This window comes from Tauraco erythrolophus, chromosome 10, assembly GCF_009769465.1.
Source record: "Tauraco erythrolophus isolate bTauEry1 chromosome 10, bTauEry1.pri, whole genome shotgun sequence".
Classification (NCBI taxonomy): Eukaryota; Metazoa; Chordata; class Aves; order Musophagiformes; family Musophagidae; genus Tauraco; species Tauraco erythrolophus.
Genome location: NC_141474.1, coordinates 20,806,335 through 20,820,247, shown reverse-complemented (window position 1 = coordinate 20,820,247; position 13,913 = coordinate 20,806,335). Strand labels below are relative to the sequence as shown.

General features: G+C 37.8%; 1 protein-coding gene across 13 annotated transcripts in view; it reads left to right on the top strand.

The window, feature by feature from the left end:
- Positions 1-13,913, top strand: part of ADGRL2 (adhesion G protein-coupled receptor L2) — a 127,971-nt gene that overhangs the window by 75,172 nt on the left and 38,886 nt on the right. For 8 of the 13 annotated variants that reach the window (XM_086617614.1, XM_086617612.1, XM_086617613.1 and 5 more), the window contains exons 3-4: positions 3,359-3,468; positions 9,094-9,894. In XM_086617614.1, the coding sequence (XP_086473740.1) occupies positions 3,359-3,468; positions 9,094-9,894 (911 nt within the window). Of the gene's footprint in view, positions 1-3,358; positions 3,469-8,141; positions 8,157-9,093; positions 9,895-13,913 lie in introns of all 13 variants that reach the window. The other 5 variants (XM_086617609.1, XM_086617608.1, XM_086617616.1 and 2 more) reach the window with 2 other exon arrangements.

Below are 13,913 nucleotides of genomic sequence, written 5' to 3'. Positions count from 1 at the left end.
AAGTGTAAAGGTTTCTCAAAATTATGAAGCTCTGCTATGTCAGTAATGCGGTAGCTTTGATAATCTGTAGCCACATAGGATAATCTGCTGTTTAGTGTTATTTTGTGGAGAGCGGAGTATCTTTTTCCAATATACAACAGAATTCAGTGCTTCTTGTCTTAAAGAAGTTCGACTGAATCCTTTATCAGTTTGTAAAATGGTCTTTGCAGGCAGCAGCAGAACTGTAGGCCAGTAACTAATAGAGAAGTTAGTATCCCTGGTTTTACAGGGGAAGAAGACAATGCAGCAGACAGAAGACTTTCATTTGTCCAGAGAGCAAATCGCAGTAGTGTAAATTCCCTGAATTGCTTGTCTCAGAACTACCTCTAAAAGTCCACTTACACTTCATCTCGTCTGTTACCTATGAATCAGGATTGACAGCCACTGTAGTCACTCTTGGTTTTTTTAAAGGTTTCACTGGAATCGAAATATGACCACTAACTGTAACAAATAGTTACCTGAATGTCAACTTTTTAAAATGTGAATATCTTAATCAGGTGTCTTTAATTTGAAATCTTAGAAATGCGTCAAAATCAGAACCTTATATGAAAATTACTCAGGTTTTAAAAAATGCAACCAGCAATGCAGGAAAATCAGTGATTTGTACGTAAAAAAACTGCAGCTTAAAGCACAAATCCTTCTATTCATTCAGTTATCCAAGTAATTGCACTTCTTGAGGAGGTGGTGGTGTCCTTTGTAGCACTGCCATGTACTGCAGCAGTGGGCGTAGGTGATTGTTTTGGAATTGGGGTCTCCTTCGTTTTGGCCAGGTGTGAGCAAAAAGTGGCCATATGCACATCGGTCAAATCTTGCATGAAGAAATAGTCAAAAGTTTTTAGAAGGTCAAACGCTTCCTGTAAATACCACTCAATGCCTGAAGTTTGACAGTGACACTTACTGTACAAAGAAGAAAATACTGCATTTTCTTCTGAATTGTTATGCTTTCTTTCAATACAAGCTAGCATGAAGTTCTTCTCAGTTTCCTGACTGATGGCAGCATTATGAGTCTTTCACTGGGGGAAAATGAAAGAGAGGAAAACAACTTTTCGTAGGGGAACAAGAGTCAATCTTTTTCATAAGATTTACAAATACTGCTAGTAGAACTCTTTTTTCCCACAGCTAAATATGACCTTCATCAGTTTCATTCTCAAGCAATTTCTCCAAATATGTATCCATTTTCTTTTGTAACAAATCAATATTTCTCTCTTAATTGCCACTCATTCAAGTGTAAAATGAAAGTTTCATACAGCTCAAAGCTGTGGAAACCATTATACTGAATGATGCACTACACAAAGTATTTTGTAGGAATTATTTTGGCTTCAGCATACGATTTTCACTGACGAAACAGAAAGAAATTTAAAGAAATTGATCACAAAAGCTTACATCCAAGGTTTTCTCATGCTAATTAGTCTGACCTGAGGTGTGGGGCATAAAAAACCCCGTACGGGGGTTAGAACAGAGACCCCTATGAGTTTTGGGGCCGTATTGCCTTCTCCTGCTTCTACAGCGTCCACCTACACAACACATACAAGAGCAGCACTTTGACCTTCGTGTGAGTACAAAAAAGTGACTGTCTTGTACATTTTCAGTATTACAGATTCAGTACAGTGATTTTCTCTGCAAGTTGGGTGTACATTTCATCACTTTGGCGTGGGTCTGAAAGCCATTGGATGTGTCGTACTCATTAGAGACTCTCTAATATACTGTACAAGCTGTTGCACTGAATAATAGTGCTATTGGGAGTGATGTGACGTTACCTGTGCCTTATCTTTCTGCTCTGGAAAGTCACTGCCACAAGCAGCACAGAGGTGACAGGTGAATTCCTCACCATTTATCTGTATCTGTGGTTGTGTGTATATACAGGAATCCCTGGCTATTTCTGATTAGTTCTGCAATTATGAGCCTTATGAGGCTAGAAATAAGTAGCTTAAAAAAAATAAAAAAGGAAAAACAAAAGAATTAACTGATAAAGTCAGAAGAGTTGGTGTTCCCTAGTTCGCTCAGCAAGAGGCACAGCATGTCCTGACCAACTCTGTGCTAGTTTGATTAGTCTGTAAAAAGGAAAGTGATCTGTATCAGAGTTCTTCAAATGTGCTTGCTCTACCTTTTATGAGGTAGCGTGAATTATTCTTACACCTGTTGGCAGTGTACAGCCGTGGAGAGCTGTTGATGCAAGATAGATTATTTTAGCTTGGGATGTGGTACTCAGAGAGTGTGGGAAGTAGTAGGGCAAAAGAGAAGTTGATGTACAGCTGGAGTCAAAGGCTAGACTATTACTTAAGTTCAGACTTCTGTTATTCAGTTGGCTGACAAACAAAACTAACCCCTGAGAAGATCAGTCAAGCTCTTTTTCTTTTGGTCACCAAACTCCCTGACCTTCTTTTTTTTCTTCTTCCACTTGCTTCTGACAGTATTTTCTGAATTACAGTTTGACCATCTCTTTAGGGTTAGGTGATTGTTTTTTCACTTTTAACTTCCAAGCTATTTTTTTTTTTTGTGGAAAAATTAAATCTCGTGGTCATTTTTATTAAAAAAACCCTTCAAAACCCATCAAATTCAGTAGACTCTCGTTGTTAGAGGCATTATAATAAAGATCATCTTTGTATTAAAATGCATTGGTTTCCATTGTTAAGCAAATCATGTATATGTTTCGGTAATTAGTCTCCTCTAAAATACATTTTAATTAATTTTATTGCAGTACTTTTTTTAAAAAACGTTTTTCTTATTTCCTCATACAGTCATTCTTTATCTCTTCCTGTAAGCTAACAGAGAAAGCTCGAGAGTCCACCATTTGCTCTTAAAATAATTAAAATGGCAATGTTCATGCTCTTTGTCTACAATAACTCTTCCAACCAAAATAGTCTCCTTGAATCACAACAAAAATCACTCTGAGATGTAAAAGCATTCAGTAATATGTGTATTTCTAAAGCAGGAAGGAATTGCTCATTTGTGTTATTGTAGATTATTCAAAATTGCACATTTTTTTCATTTTGTATCATCTTTGCATTTTGCTTTGATTTTATTGAACAGTAGTGTCAAATCAGTATATATTTGGGACAGCTGTCTCTACCAGTGGGAACGAGTGACATTTGAGATAACATCAATCTCCAAACTTAAAAAGTATGAAGCCTGAACTGAAATACTGTCTTGAAGCCTTATTTATGGACTTTGACTGATCTACTGTTAATTAACTTTGTTGTCTTATGGATCCAACTGCCCAAGTGTGAAGAGAGTTAGCATTGCATATAGTGCTTTAGCATGAACTTGCAAATTAAATGTAATTTTAAATTAATTAGCTTGCTTTCTTTTCCCATTACAGGTGCAACAACCGAACACAGTGTATAGTAGTTACTGGGTCAGATGTGTTTCCTGATCCTTGTCCTGGAACATACAAATATCTAGAAGTTCAGTATGAATGTGTTCCTTACAGTAAGTATAATCTTTTTATTCTTGCTCACTTCCTCTGGCCCTCACAATTAAAGCTGGAGTGCTGTTACATGGAAAAGAAGCATATGTTTATGGCCCACGGACCCATTATGCATGCAGAGCACTTGCAGACTAGGGCCTCCAATTAGCTCCACGAAGTGTGGAAGGAAGCCATGGTGTGATGCTGGCCAAGTGTCTGTCTGTGTTCTTAAGTGTTTGGCTTTTAAGGCTACTGTTTTTCCAGAAAACAAACTCAAATCAGCTATTCAATAGGCCAGATAGAAATTTGTACTTTTGCCCGCTACCAGTTGCTGACAAATTGGCTTGGCTCACAGACTTCTAAAGCCGGAATTGACTTCAATTTTAATCATGATCTGCTTGAAAGGCTACCTGCTGTTGTGGTGACTTTAGGTGCCCAGCAAAACCCAGCACTGACCCTCGGAGGCAAATGCCCCAGTTGGGGGACATTGTAAGAAGACTTTGTGCTTCAGGGGCACGTTATAAGTGAACGCAGATTCAGAGTGAATAATTCATTGTTAAGTTACTCAAACTTGGTTCTTAAAAGCAATGGGGAAAAGAGAAAGAAACGTTCACTTTTAATGTAAATAGAAAATATGAATTTTGCCTTGAATCAGCTGCCAAAACATATTTTTTCACTGAAAAAAAAGTAAATACTGAAATCATACTGAGATACAAAATTTTGAAGTTACGGCTACTTCAGCACTTCTGTAAAATGTTCTTTCCAATGCCAAAATTCAGTAGCTTTAGACATGCTTCTTACTTCCTTGCAATAATGAATGCTTTTTTTCATTAACATGTATGCATGTTTATAAAAGTTCTGCAGATTCGACACTTTTAACTGGTTTTGCTTTCTTGTAAGGTCGTTCTTTGCAGGGACTTCTCCCTCGTCCTGTAACTCAACAGAGAAATAGCTGTGTTTGCAATGGAATTGGAACAGTGCACTGATCATTCCACTAAGTTATTATTAAGTGTGAATTTCTTGATCTGCAGTAGTCCTTAACCAAAGTCACATTTTCTGTTGGTACAGGAAACAGGCCAAGTCTGAGATGCAAAAGCACTGTGGTGACAGTATATATCCAGACAGGAAGTAAATGAGTTTTTGCATAAGCAAAGCTATGTCAAAACTGTCCATACTGTTGCCTGCACAATTTAAAAATTTTGACTTCTTAAACTGAAATACTACTCTGTACTACTTCACCACATTGAACCTTCACTGTTGTTAAAGGCCAAACACAGATCATGTGTTTTTTTTCTTTATTTCTGGTGTGTCATTGTGAAATGGTTGCTTGCTGTTTTTTTTTTCTGTACCATTTGTAGGATTGGAAGCCCACTGCATACAGTGATCTCTAGTACCATTCCTCCTGTGTGTAGTATTGGTGGCTTGTTGTAACCATTCTTCTTGTGCCACTTTTGAGGAGTGATGTTCTACCCCAATCTAACCAAAGTTTTGTTCCACAAAGATCACTTTTACTTTAGCGCTATTTTCATTCCCAAATTCTCAGAAAGAGGGCAGTGCATCTGATTCCAAACCATGAGGTCAGTCAAATGACAAGAGATTACGTTTTGAATTCCAGTAGACTAGCTCATAGAGAAAAAGTGTAATGCAAATAATGTTCAAACATCATTTTTTATGCTGTTTTAGGAAGAGAAGTGTGGATATGTTCTACCGATTGGGTATTGCTATCTACGGGAATCTTTTCTTTTCCAGTTTTCAGAAGTATAGTGCCACAGCGCGGCCTACCCTGCACTCTAACGTGTAGTTATTCTACTTTTAAAATGTTTATTTTTGTTTACTGTCAATTGCATTGGCCTACCCTTTGAATTATGTGATTCTGTGTCTATCGTAACTCAGGATTCTGGATACTTCTTGTCTTTCAAAGTCTAAGTTTTGGAGTTTGTCAACTGCAGCATGTACAGTGATGACACTGTGCCCAATTCCAGAACTGTAAGAGGTACCACCTGTCATTAGCAGCAGTCATCAAAAAGGTTGCCAGTTACTTAAATCAGTTTTGAAGTTTGATTTCAAACCACATTGTGCTTCATTAGCCATTTTGATGGTTGATCATCTTTCTTCCCTGTCCCAAAAAGTCTATCCTGGTATTTTTCCAAGTCTCTGTTTTTGACGCCTGACAAACTCCAGTTATCGAGTATAATTTTTTTCTCTTTTACTTGTTCCAGTGCTCCATATCTGAATGTACGGAATGACTGAAATCGTTAGGTTTACAAATAACAGCTGTCCCAGCATAAGACACTTGTTAGGAAGGTGGGATAGGCTTTTGTGGGTCTAGGAAGGGAAGTTTTTAGTGATCAGAGCACTTCTAACCAAAGTTCAGTTATGGTTCTTACTTCTTCTGAACTTTATCTTCAGTTACTGCAAGTTATTTCAAAATTTGCTATGTCTCACTGTGGCACCTTTCAGTCCATGAGAGATTACAAATAGCAATCATACCAGGTTTTTTGGTAAAAGCTGGGAGTTCTTACACACTGGAGTTGGAGTCACCCTTGTACAGAATACAGTTTATGAGCTCCTCTATGTCTTGTTGGCCTCCAGAAATACACAGCTGCTTTGCTGATCATACATATTGGTTGAGCTTTCTCTGGGTTCTGTATTCATCCCTCTCCTAAGAAAGTCCTTAATGAAAATCTTGCTTTTTTGCGTCTCAAGTGTAGACCTGTTGCTGATGTTTTTCTGATCCTCTTTAGTAAAAAAAAAAATAAATAAATCTATTGAGATACTCAGTTGGATCTCTAACAAAACTAAAATTCTACACAGATTTGATAGGCATTGCTTTGTCTTAAAATAAGAGTGTTATTGATGAAATTACAAAGAAATTGAGAGTACCGTGCTTGACATTTCTCTCAGTTATACTGCACAATGTATGTTGACACTTTGACTGAATAACAGAAGTCAGCCCTTTTATAAAGAAGAACATCAAAAGTACCATTTTGTACATCTGTGCATTTTTATTTTAAGCCTTTTTTTGGACTCAGGAATTCAATAGAAAATGTTTTAAAGTGCTTTATTCTCTCTCTGTCTGTATTGATTGGACTTTGCAGCATTTGTTTATTTCAATAAGCCCATCTGTCCCTGAAAAATGTACAGCTGTACACCAATGCACACAGAGCAGACATGCCAGTAATGATTTTAGTTATCTCTATCTTTTTCCCCCTCTCCTATTACTAATTCTAAGCAGGTACGATATCAATATTGATCTTTGGCAAGGAATAAACTCATGCATAAAAGTTCACAAACAGAATCATCTGAAAGTCATTAACACTGGTTGTGAAACCCAAGAATTCACCTCAGAATTTTACGCGGATAACTCAGGAATTACAAATTGCAGAAGAAACAAGTATTTTACGTAAAGATGTATAAATGAACAAAGGCTAGGAAAACTACTGCTCAATTTGAGAACATTAACCCCCTCCCACTCCCCCATAAAGTTGTGGAATTGTTCCCTGAAGAAACACTAGATCAGCTCAGCCAATAGCATTCTCTCAAAATAATCATATGTAATTTTGTTAAATGAAACTGAAAATCCAAAACTTTATATGAAACATACAAATACATTTTTCAGGTCCTTTGTACCAGCAGCTACTGTTAGACAGATTGGTACATCTGTCATTTTCCAGGTCGTTTTGTAAAACTAAGGGAGCAGACTTCAAAGGCTACTGAGTATATGAAATAGATTTTATTGCAAATAATTATTGGAAAGCTATTTACTAGCTGGACTTCAGCTATATGTCTTCCTGTAATATGTTCCTTAAAACTTCCTTGGGGAAAAATTGCGATAGTAATGTCACTTTGTTACTCGGGTTCGGTTTATATTTTCCATGTGCGGTGGCGGGATGGATATTTGTTTTAAACACTTAGTATGACTGTCCTTGCATACTAGCTTGCTGTTTTGGGCTTGATCGATGATGCTGGAGAATATCTGAATGAGCTAAATGTTAATTTTTTCTTCTCTTTTCCTCTTGCTTACTATGCTTTTGCTTCTTTTTTCTAGATGTTTTTGCTTATTCCTTATAGTCTGATTTTGCAGTTACAGACTAAGAAGTGGCAAAATTTCTCAAGATTTAACATTCAGGAAAACAAATAAAATGGAGAGCTAACGGATGCAAGCTGCTTTCTTTACAAGACAGAAAAGCAGAGGGATGTCTGGGACAAAGATGGGGGAAGGATTAATAAGCACACATACAAGCCTATATAATTAATATACTGCATTTTGGATTTATAATTATCTAGTTAATATAATATGTGTATGTGCAGTCGCACATATATGATAAATTAACGTGTCACTTCAAAACCAACTTGATAGCATTATACTTTGAAAAGAAGAGTATGTATAGCATGCATTAGTAAAGTCATTCATTATTTATTCAGGTTCACTAAGTGAAACTACATGCCAACATATCTGTATTGCCTCCTTAATCTACTAAAATGATTGATCCGTGTTCACTTGTGTAACCGTAGAATCTCTCTCCTGCTAGGTTTTCCTGTTGTCTGTTTCTCTTTATCCAATATAGTGCAGTTCTTATTCTCCCTATATTTAGCGTCTGTTACTAATTTAATCTTTAGATTAATAGTCAATTTATGTTAATCTTCTTTCTTTTTTCCTTGCACTTTTTTATTTTTCTTCCGATGCTTAAAATAGAAGTGGAGCAAAAAGGTAAATAATGTACACAGTCCAAACCCCAGCTCCTTGTTATGTGCCTTATGGATGTTAACCTCTTCCCTTCCCCTCCCCACAACACTCTTATATTATGATAATCAGCAGGATCTCATAAGTACACCTCATAAAGAAGTCGACTGTTTGCAATAAAGTGACTTGGCTGCTTAAAGTAGGTGGCGGGGTATAGTGTCTGAAATACTTGGGCTGGAGGGAAGACTCCCTTGCTTTTTTCTCTCCCTTTCTCTTTGTCTTTCTCTCTCTCTCTTTCTCTCACCCTTGGGTAAATTCTTGTTAATCAAGTGTCATCTTGCCTGGCTTCCAGAACCCTCTCCATAGCATGCCATGGTTACAGGGTTTCCTGGTCTGTTTCATTCATTGCTTTGGTTGTGTTTTGTTTTCTCTGCTCCTAATGCTTTCTCTATATACCTGATGGTTTGATTTGTTCCTTTATTTTTAATCGAGGCACCTCCTTTTTCAGCCTCACCACTTCTTAAAGTTCTAAACAAGTCGATGTGATTTTTTTTTCTGGACTGAAATGACCTAGCGCACTGCTGCACACCAGTTAAAACCTCTGGAGCGTTAATGCATACTCACTAAAAGTCTAAGACGAAAATGCAAGAGTAGCTCTACATTTTCAGCTGTCTGTATATGCCATTGAGCCTTGGTCTGTACTAGTGAAAACAGTTCCCATCCACTTTCCGTACTGGTACAGCAAGAACATGGTAACTTTAAGAAAAGTGGATGATAAAGGGTGATAATTGCATTAATTATAACATAAGGTATAATCTAGTGCCAATTAAATTGATTTTTTTTCTTCCTGACACAGTCATTATGATTTACCTACCTTTTTTTTTCTTTTTTTTTTTTTTTTATTTATTATGAGACAATCTTAATTTGACGTAATTCTTGTCTTACTTCTCTCTGTGACTGTTAGTTTTTGTTTGCCCGGGGACGTTGAAAGCAATTGTGGACTCACCGTATTTATATGAAGCTGAACAAAAGGCAGGTGCTTGGTGCAAAGATCCTCTCCAGGCTGCAGATAAAATATACTTCATGCCATGGACTCCATATCGCACTGATACTTTGATAGAATATGCTTCTTTAGAGGACTTCCAAAACGGACGCCAGCAGACAACGTATAAACTGCCAAATCGAGTGGATGGTACTGGATTTGTAGTGTATGATGGCGCTGTCTTTTTTAACAAGGAAAGAACTAGAAACATAGTAAAATTTGACTTGAGGACTAGAATTAAGAGTGGAGAGGCCATAATCAATTATGCTAATTACCATGACACCTCTCCATACCGATGGGGAGGAAAGACTGATATTGACTTGGCAGTTGATGAAAATGGCTTATGGGTAATTTATGCTACGGAGCAAAACAATGGGATGATAGTAATTAGCCAGCTGAACCCCTACACCCTGCGTTTCGAAGCCACCTGGGAAACGACGTACGACAAACGAGCAGCATCCAATGCTTTCATGATATGTGGTGTCCTGTATGTAGTGCGGTCGGTGTATCAGGACAACGAGAGCGAGACCGGCAAGAACGCCATCGATTACATCTACAACACCAGATTAAGCAGAGGCGAGCACGTGGACATTCCTTTCCCCAACCAGTACCAGTACATCGCTGCAGTGGATTACAACCCCAGAGACAACCAGCTGTATGTGTGGAATAACAACTTCATTCTGCGATACTCTTTGGAGTTTGGCCCACCTGATCCTGCCCAAGGTAAGAACTTGTTTTTTTCTCATTTTTAATCCTTTTATACTTCCATTCAGACAACTATGTTATGATATATTTGGTCTTAGACTTAGCTCTTGGCAGAAGGGCAAGGCGGGGTTGTTTCTCAGCACAGAGCTGAGCCAGTACAGCGTTACTTTGGTGCAAGGCAAATTTGCAGCACCTGTGAAGAGAGATAGAATTACTTTTTTGGTTTACAGGCTGGTACTTTACTTTTCTTCTTTTTTTTTCTTTTTTTTAATGCAAATGTTTAGCTTTTCTGTGTTTGAAAATGAGTTGGGGAATTATTTACTTTATACCATCAGTCAGTTTGACTTTCTATAGCTGAAGTAAGTTTGAGTTCATTCACGCTGAGCCAGAGCCCTGGTCCCATCTGTTCAGTGTTACCTGACTTCTGAATTGATTACAACATACGTGCAGTCCTTTTAACTTGGCGCCAGCAGTTGAGAGTGGTGTGTGCTGGGAGGTCCCAGAGGAGATGTATGGCGTTAATGTGCAATACTAAGCATAAAATTTTTTCCGCAGCCCTATTTTCACAGTTTCTAATTCCAGGTTAGACAAGATTATCCGACCTCTTTTTAGCAGGTTTCTCGGTAAGTCCATTACAATTGCAGTACAGCTCACTTGAAGTTAGAACAGCTGCCTAAAAGGAAAGACTCTAACTGCCAAAAGAGGAGAGAAAAACGGAGGTCTTTAGGTCTCAGAAATCCCTAAAAATGACACGAACAGGCACAGCCACATATTAGCATCTCCAGGGGAGAGTAAATACCAAGAGAAATGCTCCGTGGCAGAAGATGCATGCAGCAAGGAAGAGAATATTGATAAGCTGCTTTAGCAATGAAGGTAATGCTTCACTTCTCTCATCTAACTGGTATGCATGTTTAGCAGCCGTTTTTTCTGCTTCAAAAAAGTAGTAATAATGGCTTCTCCACGTGAAAAGTAGCTATCCTGCTTCAGCGAAGCTGATTCATGCATAGCAATGCAAACCACATAGTGTGCACACAACTATATCATCATATGTATAGCTTTTCCTAGGGACAAAAATACGTAAGACGCAGCAGAACAAGACTGTTCAGAACCAATGCATAGTGATCTCCAGAGCCAAGTGAAGATCTGTCCAGTCTGTCTTCTGCAGGCCTCCCTGGCGATACATGGCCAGGCTCAGGCAGATTCCAGGTGCTGGGGATTGTGCTCTGGCCGTGAGGGTGGCTGTGCTGGGAAGCTTTGCTCTCTGCACGTCAAGCTAGTCTGTTCCTCAGGGAGGCTTTGGGGCTGCTCTTAGCAGAGGCGTACCCACCTATGTAATTAGAAAAAATTTATAGCTTTCATTTTTGTACATTCTCATGCATGTCACTTTCCATTCGGTTTAACTGAGATGAAGATGCATTTTAAATTCTTGAAAGCTTTAATAGTAAGAGGAGAAAATGGAGGTGCAGACTCTAAGTAGCTTTTGCAGTTCAGGCAGGTGCCATGGATGTGGCAAAAGCTAATCTTTAAATCATTGCATTGCGGGAAAAGTGTTAAGGAAGAGCAGGGAGTGAAGAAAAGGCTTTGTAGAATCTTTCCTTTTCTTCAGTGAACCACCAAAGGTTTCCAGTAAGATATTTCATAATGTTTTTATTAGGAGAGTCTTCAAGATCCCAAGTAACAGTACATGTACTGGCCACATCTCATCTAACATCAGAAAGAGATTTGGACATCCACCAGCACCTCTTCGTGTTGCTGGGTTCCTTTCTGTTGTGCAAGGAAGGGCAAGGGAGAAATGGTTTATTCCACCCAGACCCAGATGAGAAGGGGTCCAGGGCACACCGCAGAGTGCTTGCCTCTCATCTGAGCTCTTTGCCCATTCACCTGTGAAGACAGAAAAGGAATATTTTTTGAGTCATTTGTGAGTTTGGCTTTTAGATGCATTATAACATCAGTAAATATATTTGATTATGACCTTTCTTGAATGTGGAAACCGTATAAAGACACTTGATTTATTTGAATATGTGATGCATACATTCAAAAATAGTATTTTTCCTTATATAGAGCCAATACCCAGTATTTTAGTTTTGTATGGATCTGTACATAGCAGATTTAAGAATATGTTTCAGTTCATTTCCTCTTTTGTGTAAGCCAATTGCCTGTAGTTAAAGACTACTAAATGAAAAATTATTTAATACGATTGTCCTTGAGATGTACAGCTATAAAACTAAGAAGAGATTCTGTACAGTTTCTAACTCTATGTTATATTTGTATTATATTTTCAGTTCCTCTTAGGCTTCAGCTTTAAGTCTGCATAGATTGAAGATCAGACCTTCTATTGTTATACAGTTAAATGATCTATATGTATACACATTTGAATTTTTTAATATTATATGAAATTAGACCAGATTTTCAGCACATTTAATGAAGGGCATTTTTGTGTCTCTTTTGTTCTGTTTTATTTTGTTGGGTTTTTTTTTTTGTGGTTGACTCAGGTTTCTTAATCATCTAGTCAAAGACATAGGTGTTAGGATAACATTCTTTAAGTCACCTAACACAAGAAACTTTTTTTAGTCTCTTTTTGCAATGGGACTTTAATATCAAGTATTTAATGGTGTCACAAGGTCAGTGCCTCAAAATTGGAAGTCGTGGCCTTTTCTGTTCGAATGGTTAACTTGGGGCTGTTGTGGGAAACTCAGCAATCTGTGTTCCTTCTGTTGCCATGGGAGCAATAATGATATATAGACACACGCTGATTCTCTTTTTTCCCCCCACATCTATCTGTCTTGGCTATCAGTTCTTGTCTACACCATAGCTTTCAACTCCCAAGTGCTTCAAAAATAAGTCTTTCTTCCTACATGAAAGATGAATTTGTCACATTTGAGTCACACTTTTGACGTCGAGGGTTTACATTTGCTCCCAGGGCCAAAATGTTGGACTCATCCACGACCCTAGACCTGCCTTTCTTCGCTCTCTTATTTCTTTTATTTTTAAATCTGCCTATTGAAACCTCTGAAATACCACTATAATTAACCTAATGTTGACCTTGCCCTTTCTGCAAACGTACACCATTTTCTCCTCTTGCAGTTAGGTTATGTATTCCCTGTATCCTTATTTTCTTAATCTTCAGGAGAACTCTTCAGATTTCTCAAACTGCAGATGCTGCAGCCAGGCTACTGTTTTACCCTGGCAATTGGGTCTGCTGCCCTTAAAACTCCCCTCTTAACCTCGTTCTTCATGTGTTGTTTTTTCTGCTCTCCTCTCATGGGAATTATAGTACATAGATGCAGAAACGGCTTTCAGAGGTACAGCTGACAAGTACCACTCACATACTGCAGAAGAGCGCATTTTCTAAGGTTAAGTGTAAATATTACACTTAAAAATCAAAACTGTAATTTAGAAATAAAATATATCAGGACCTTCAACTATGAAAAATTCAAAACAGACTAGAGTTTTTATATCCTTGGTAAATTTAATGGATATGTCATGTTTCTTTCTGAAGGAGGAATCCAAGGGACCAAATGAATCCTCGCTGAAATAGGAATTTTTAAAGTGATTTTAAGTTAAAAGATCAGGAAGAATGAAGAGAATTTTCCCCCTAAAAAGTGAATATGAGCATTACATTGTGAGGTTTCCTTGGTAACATAAAGAAGATTAATCCTTTTGTTCTATGTTAGTGCGTTAGGGAGAGATTTCATCTACACTCATCCCAATTTGTGCTAACTGTGCAAACTGTTCAAACTGAAGTTGTCTCTCCTTTTGTACCATGATACCCATCATTAAGTTTTATTGGATCACTGCAGGAAAATACGGATGTTGCGAGTGTGGACAGAACAGAAACTCGAAGAGTACTATCACCAAGGGCTTGAAATAATAGGAAACTAGTGCAACTAAATCTTTATATAATGCCAAGAATCTACGATGAAGTCATGCAGAATTTGTTAAGTAAATTAAATCTTTACTACTATATTGAATCTGATACACCACAGATTGATGCGAGAGAAGTTGTACAAGCAAAGACAACATAATGAGGACCAGAT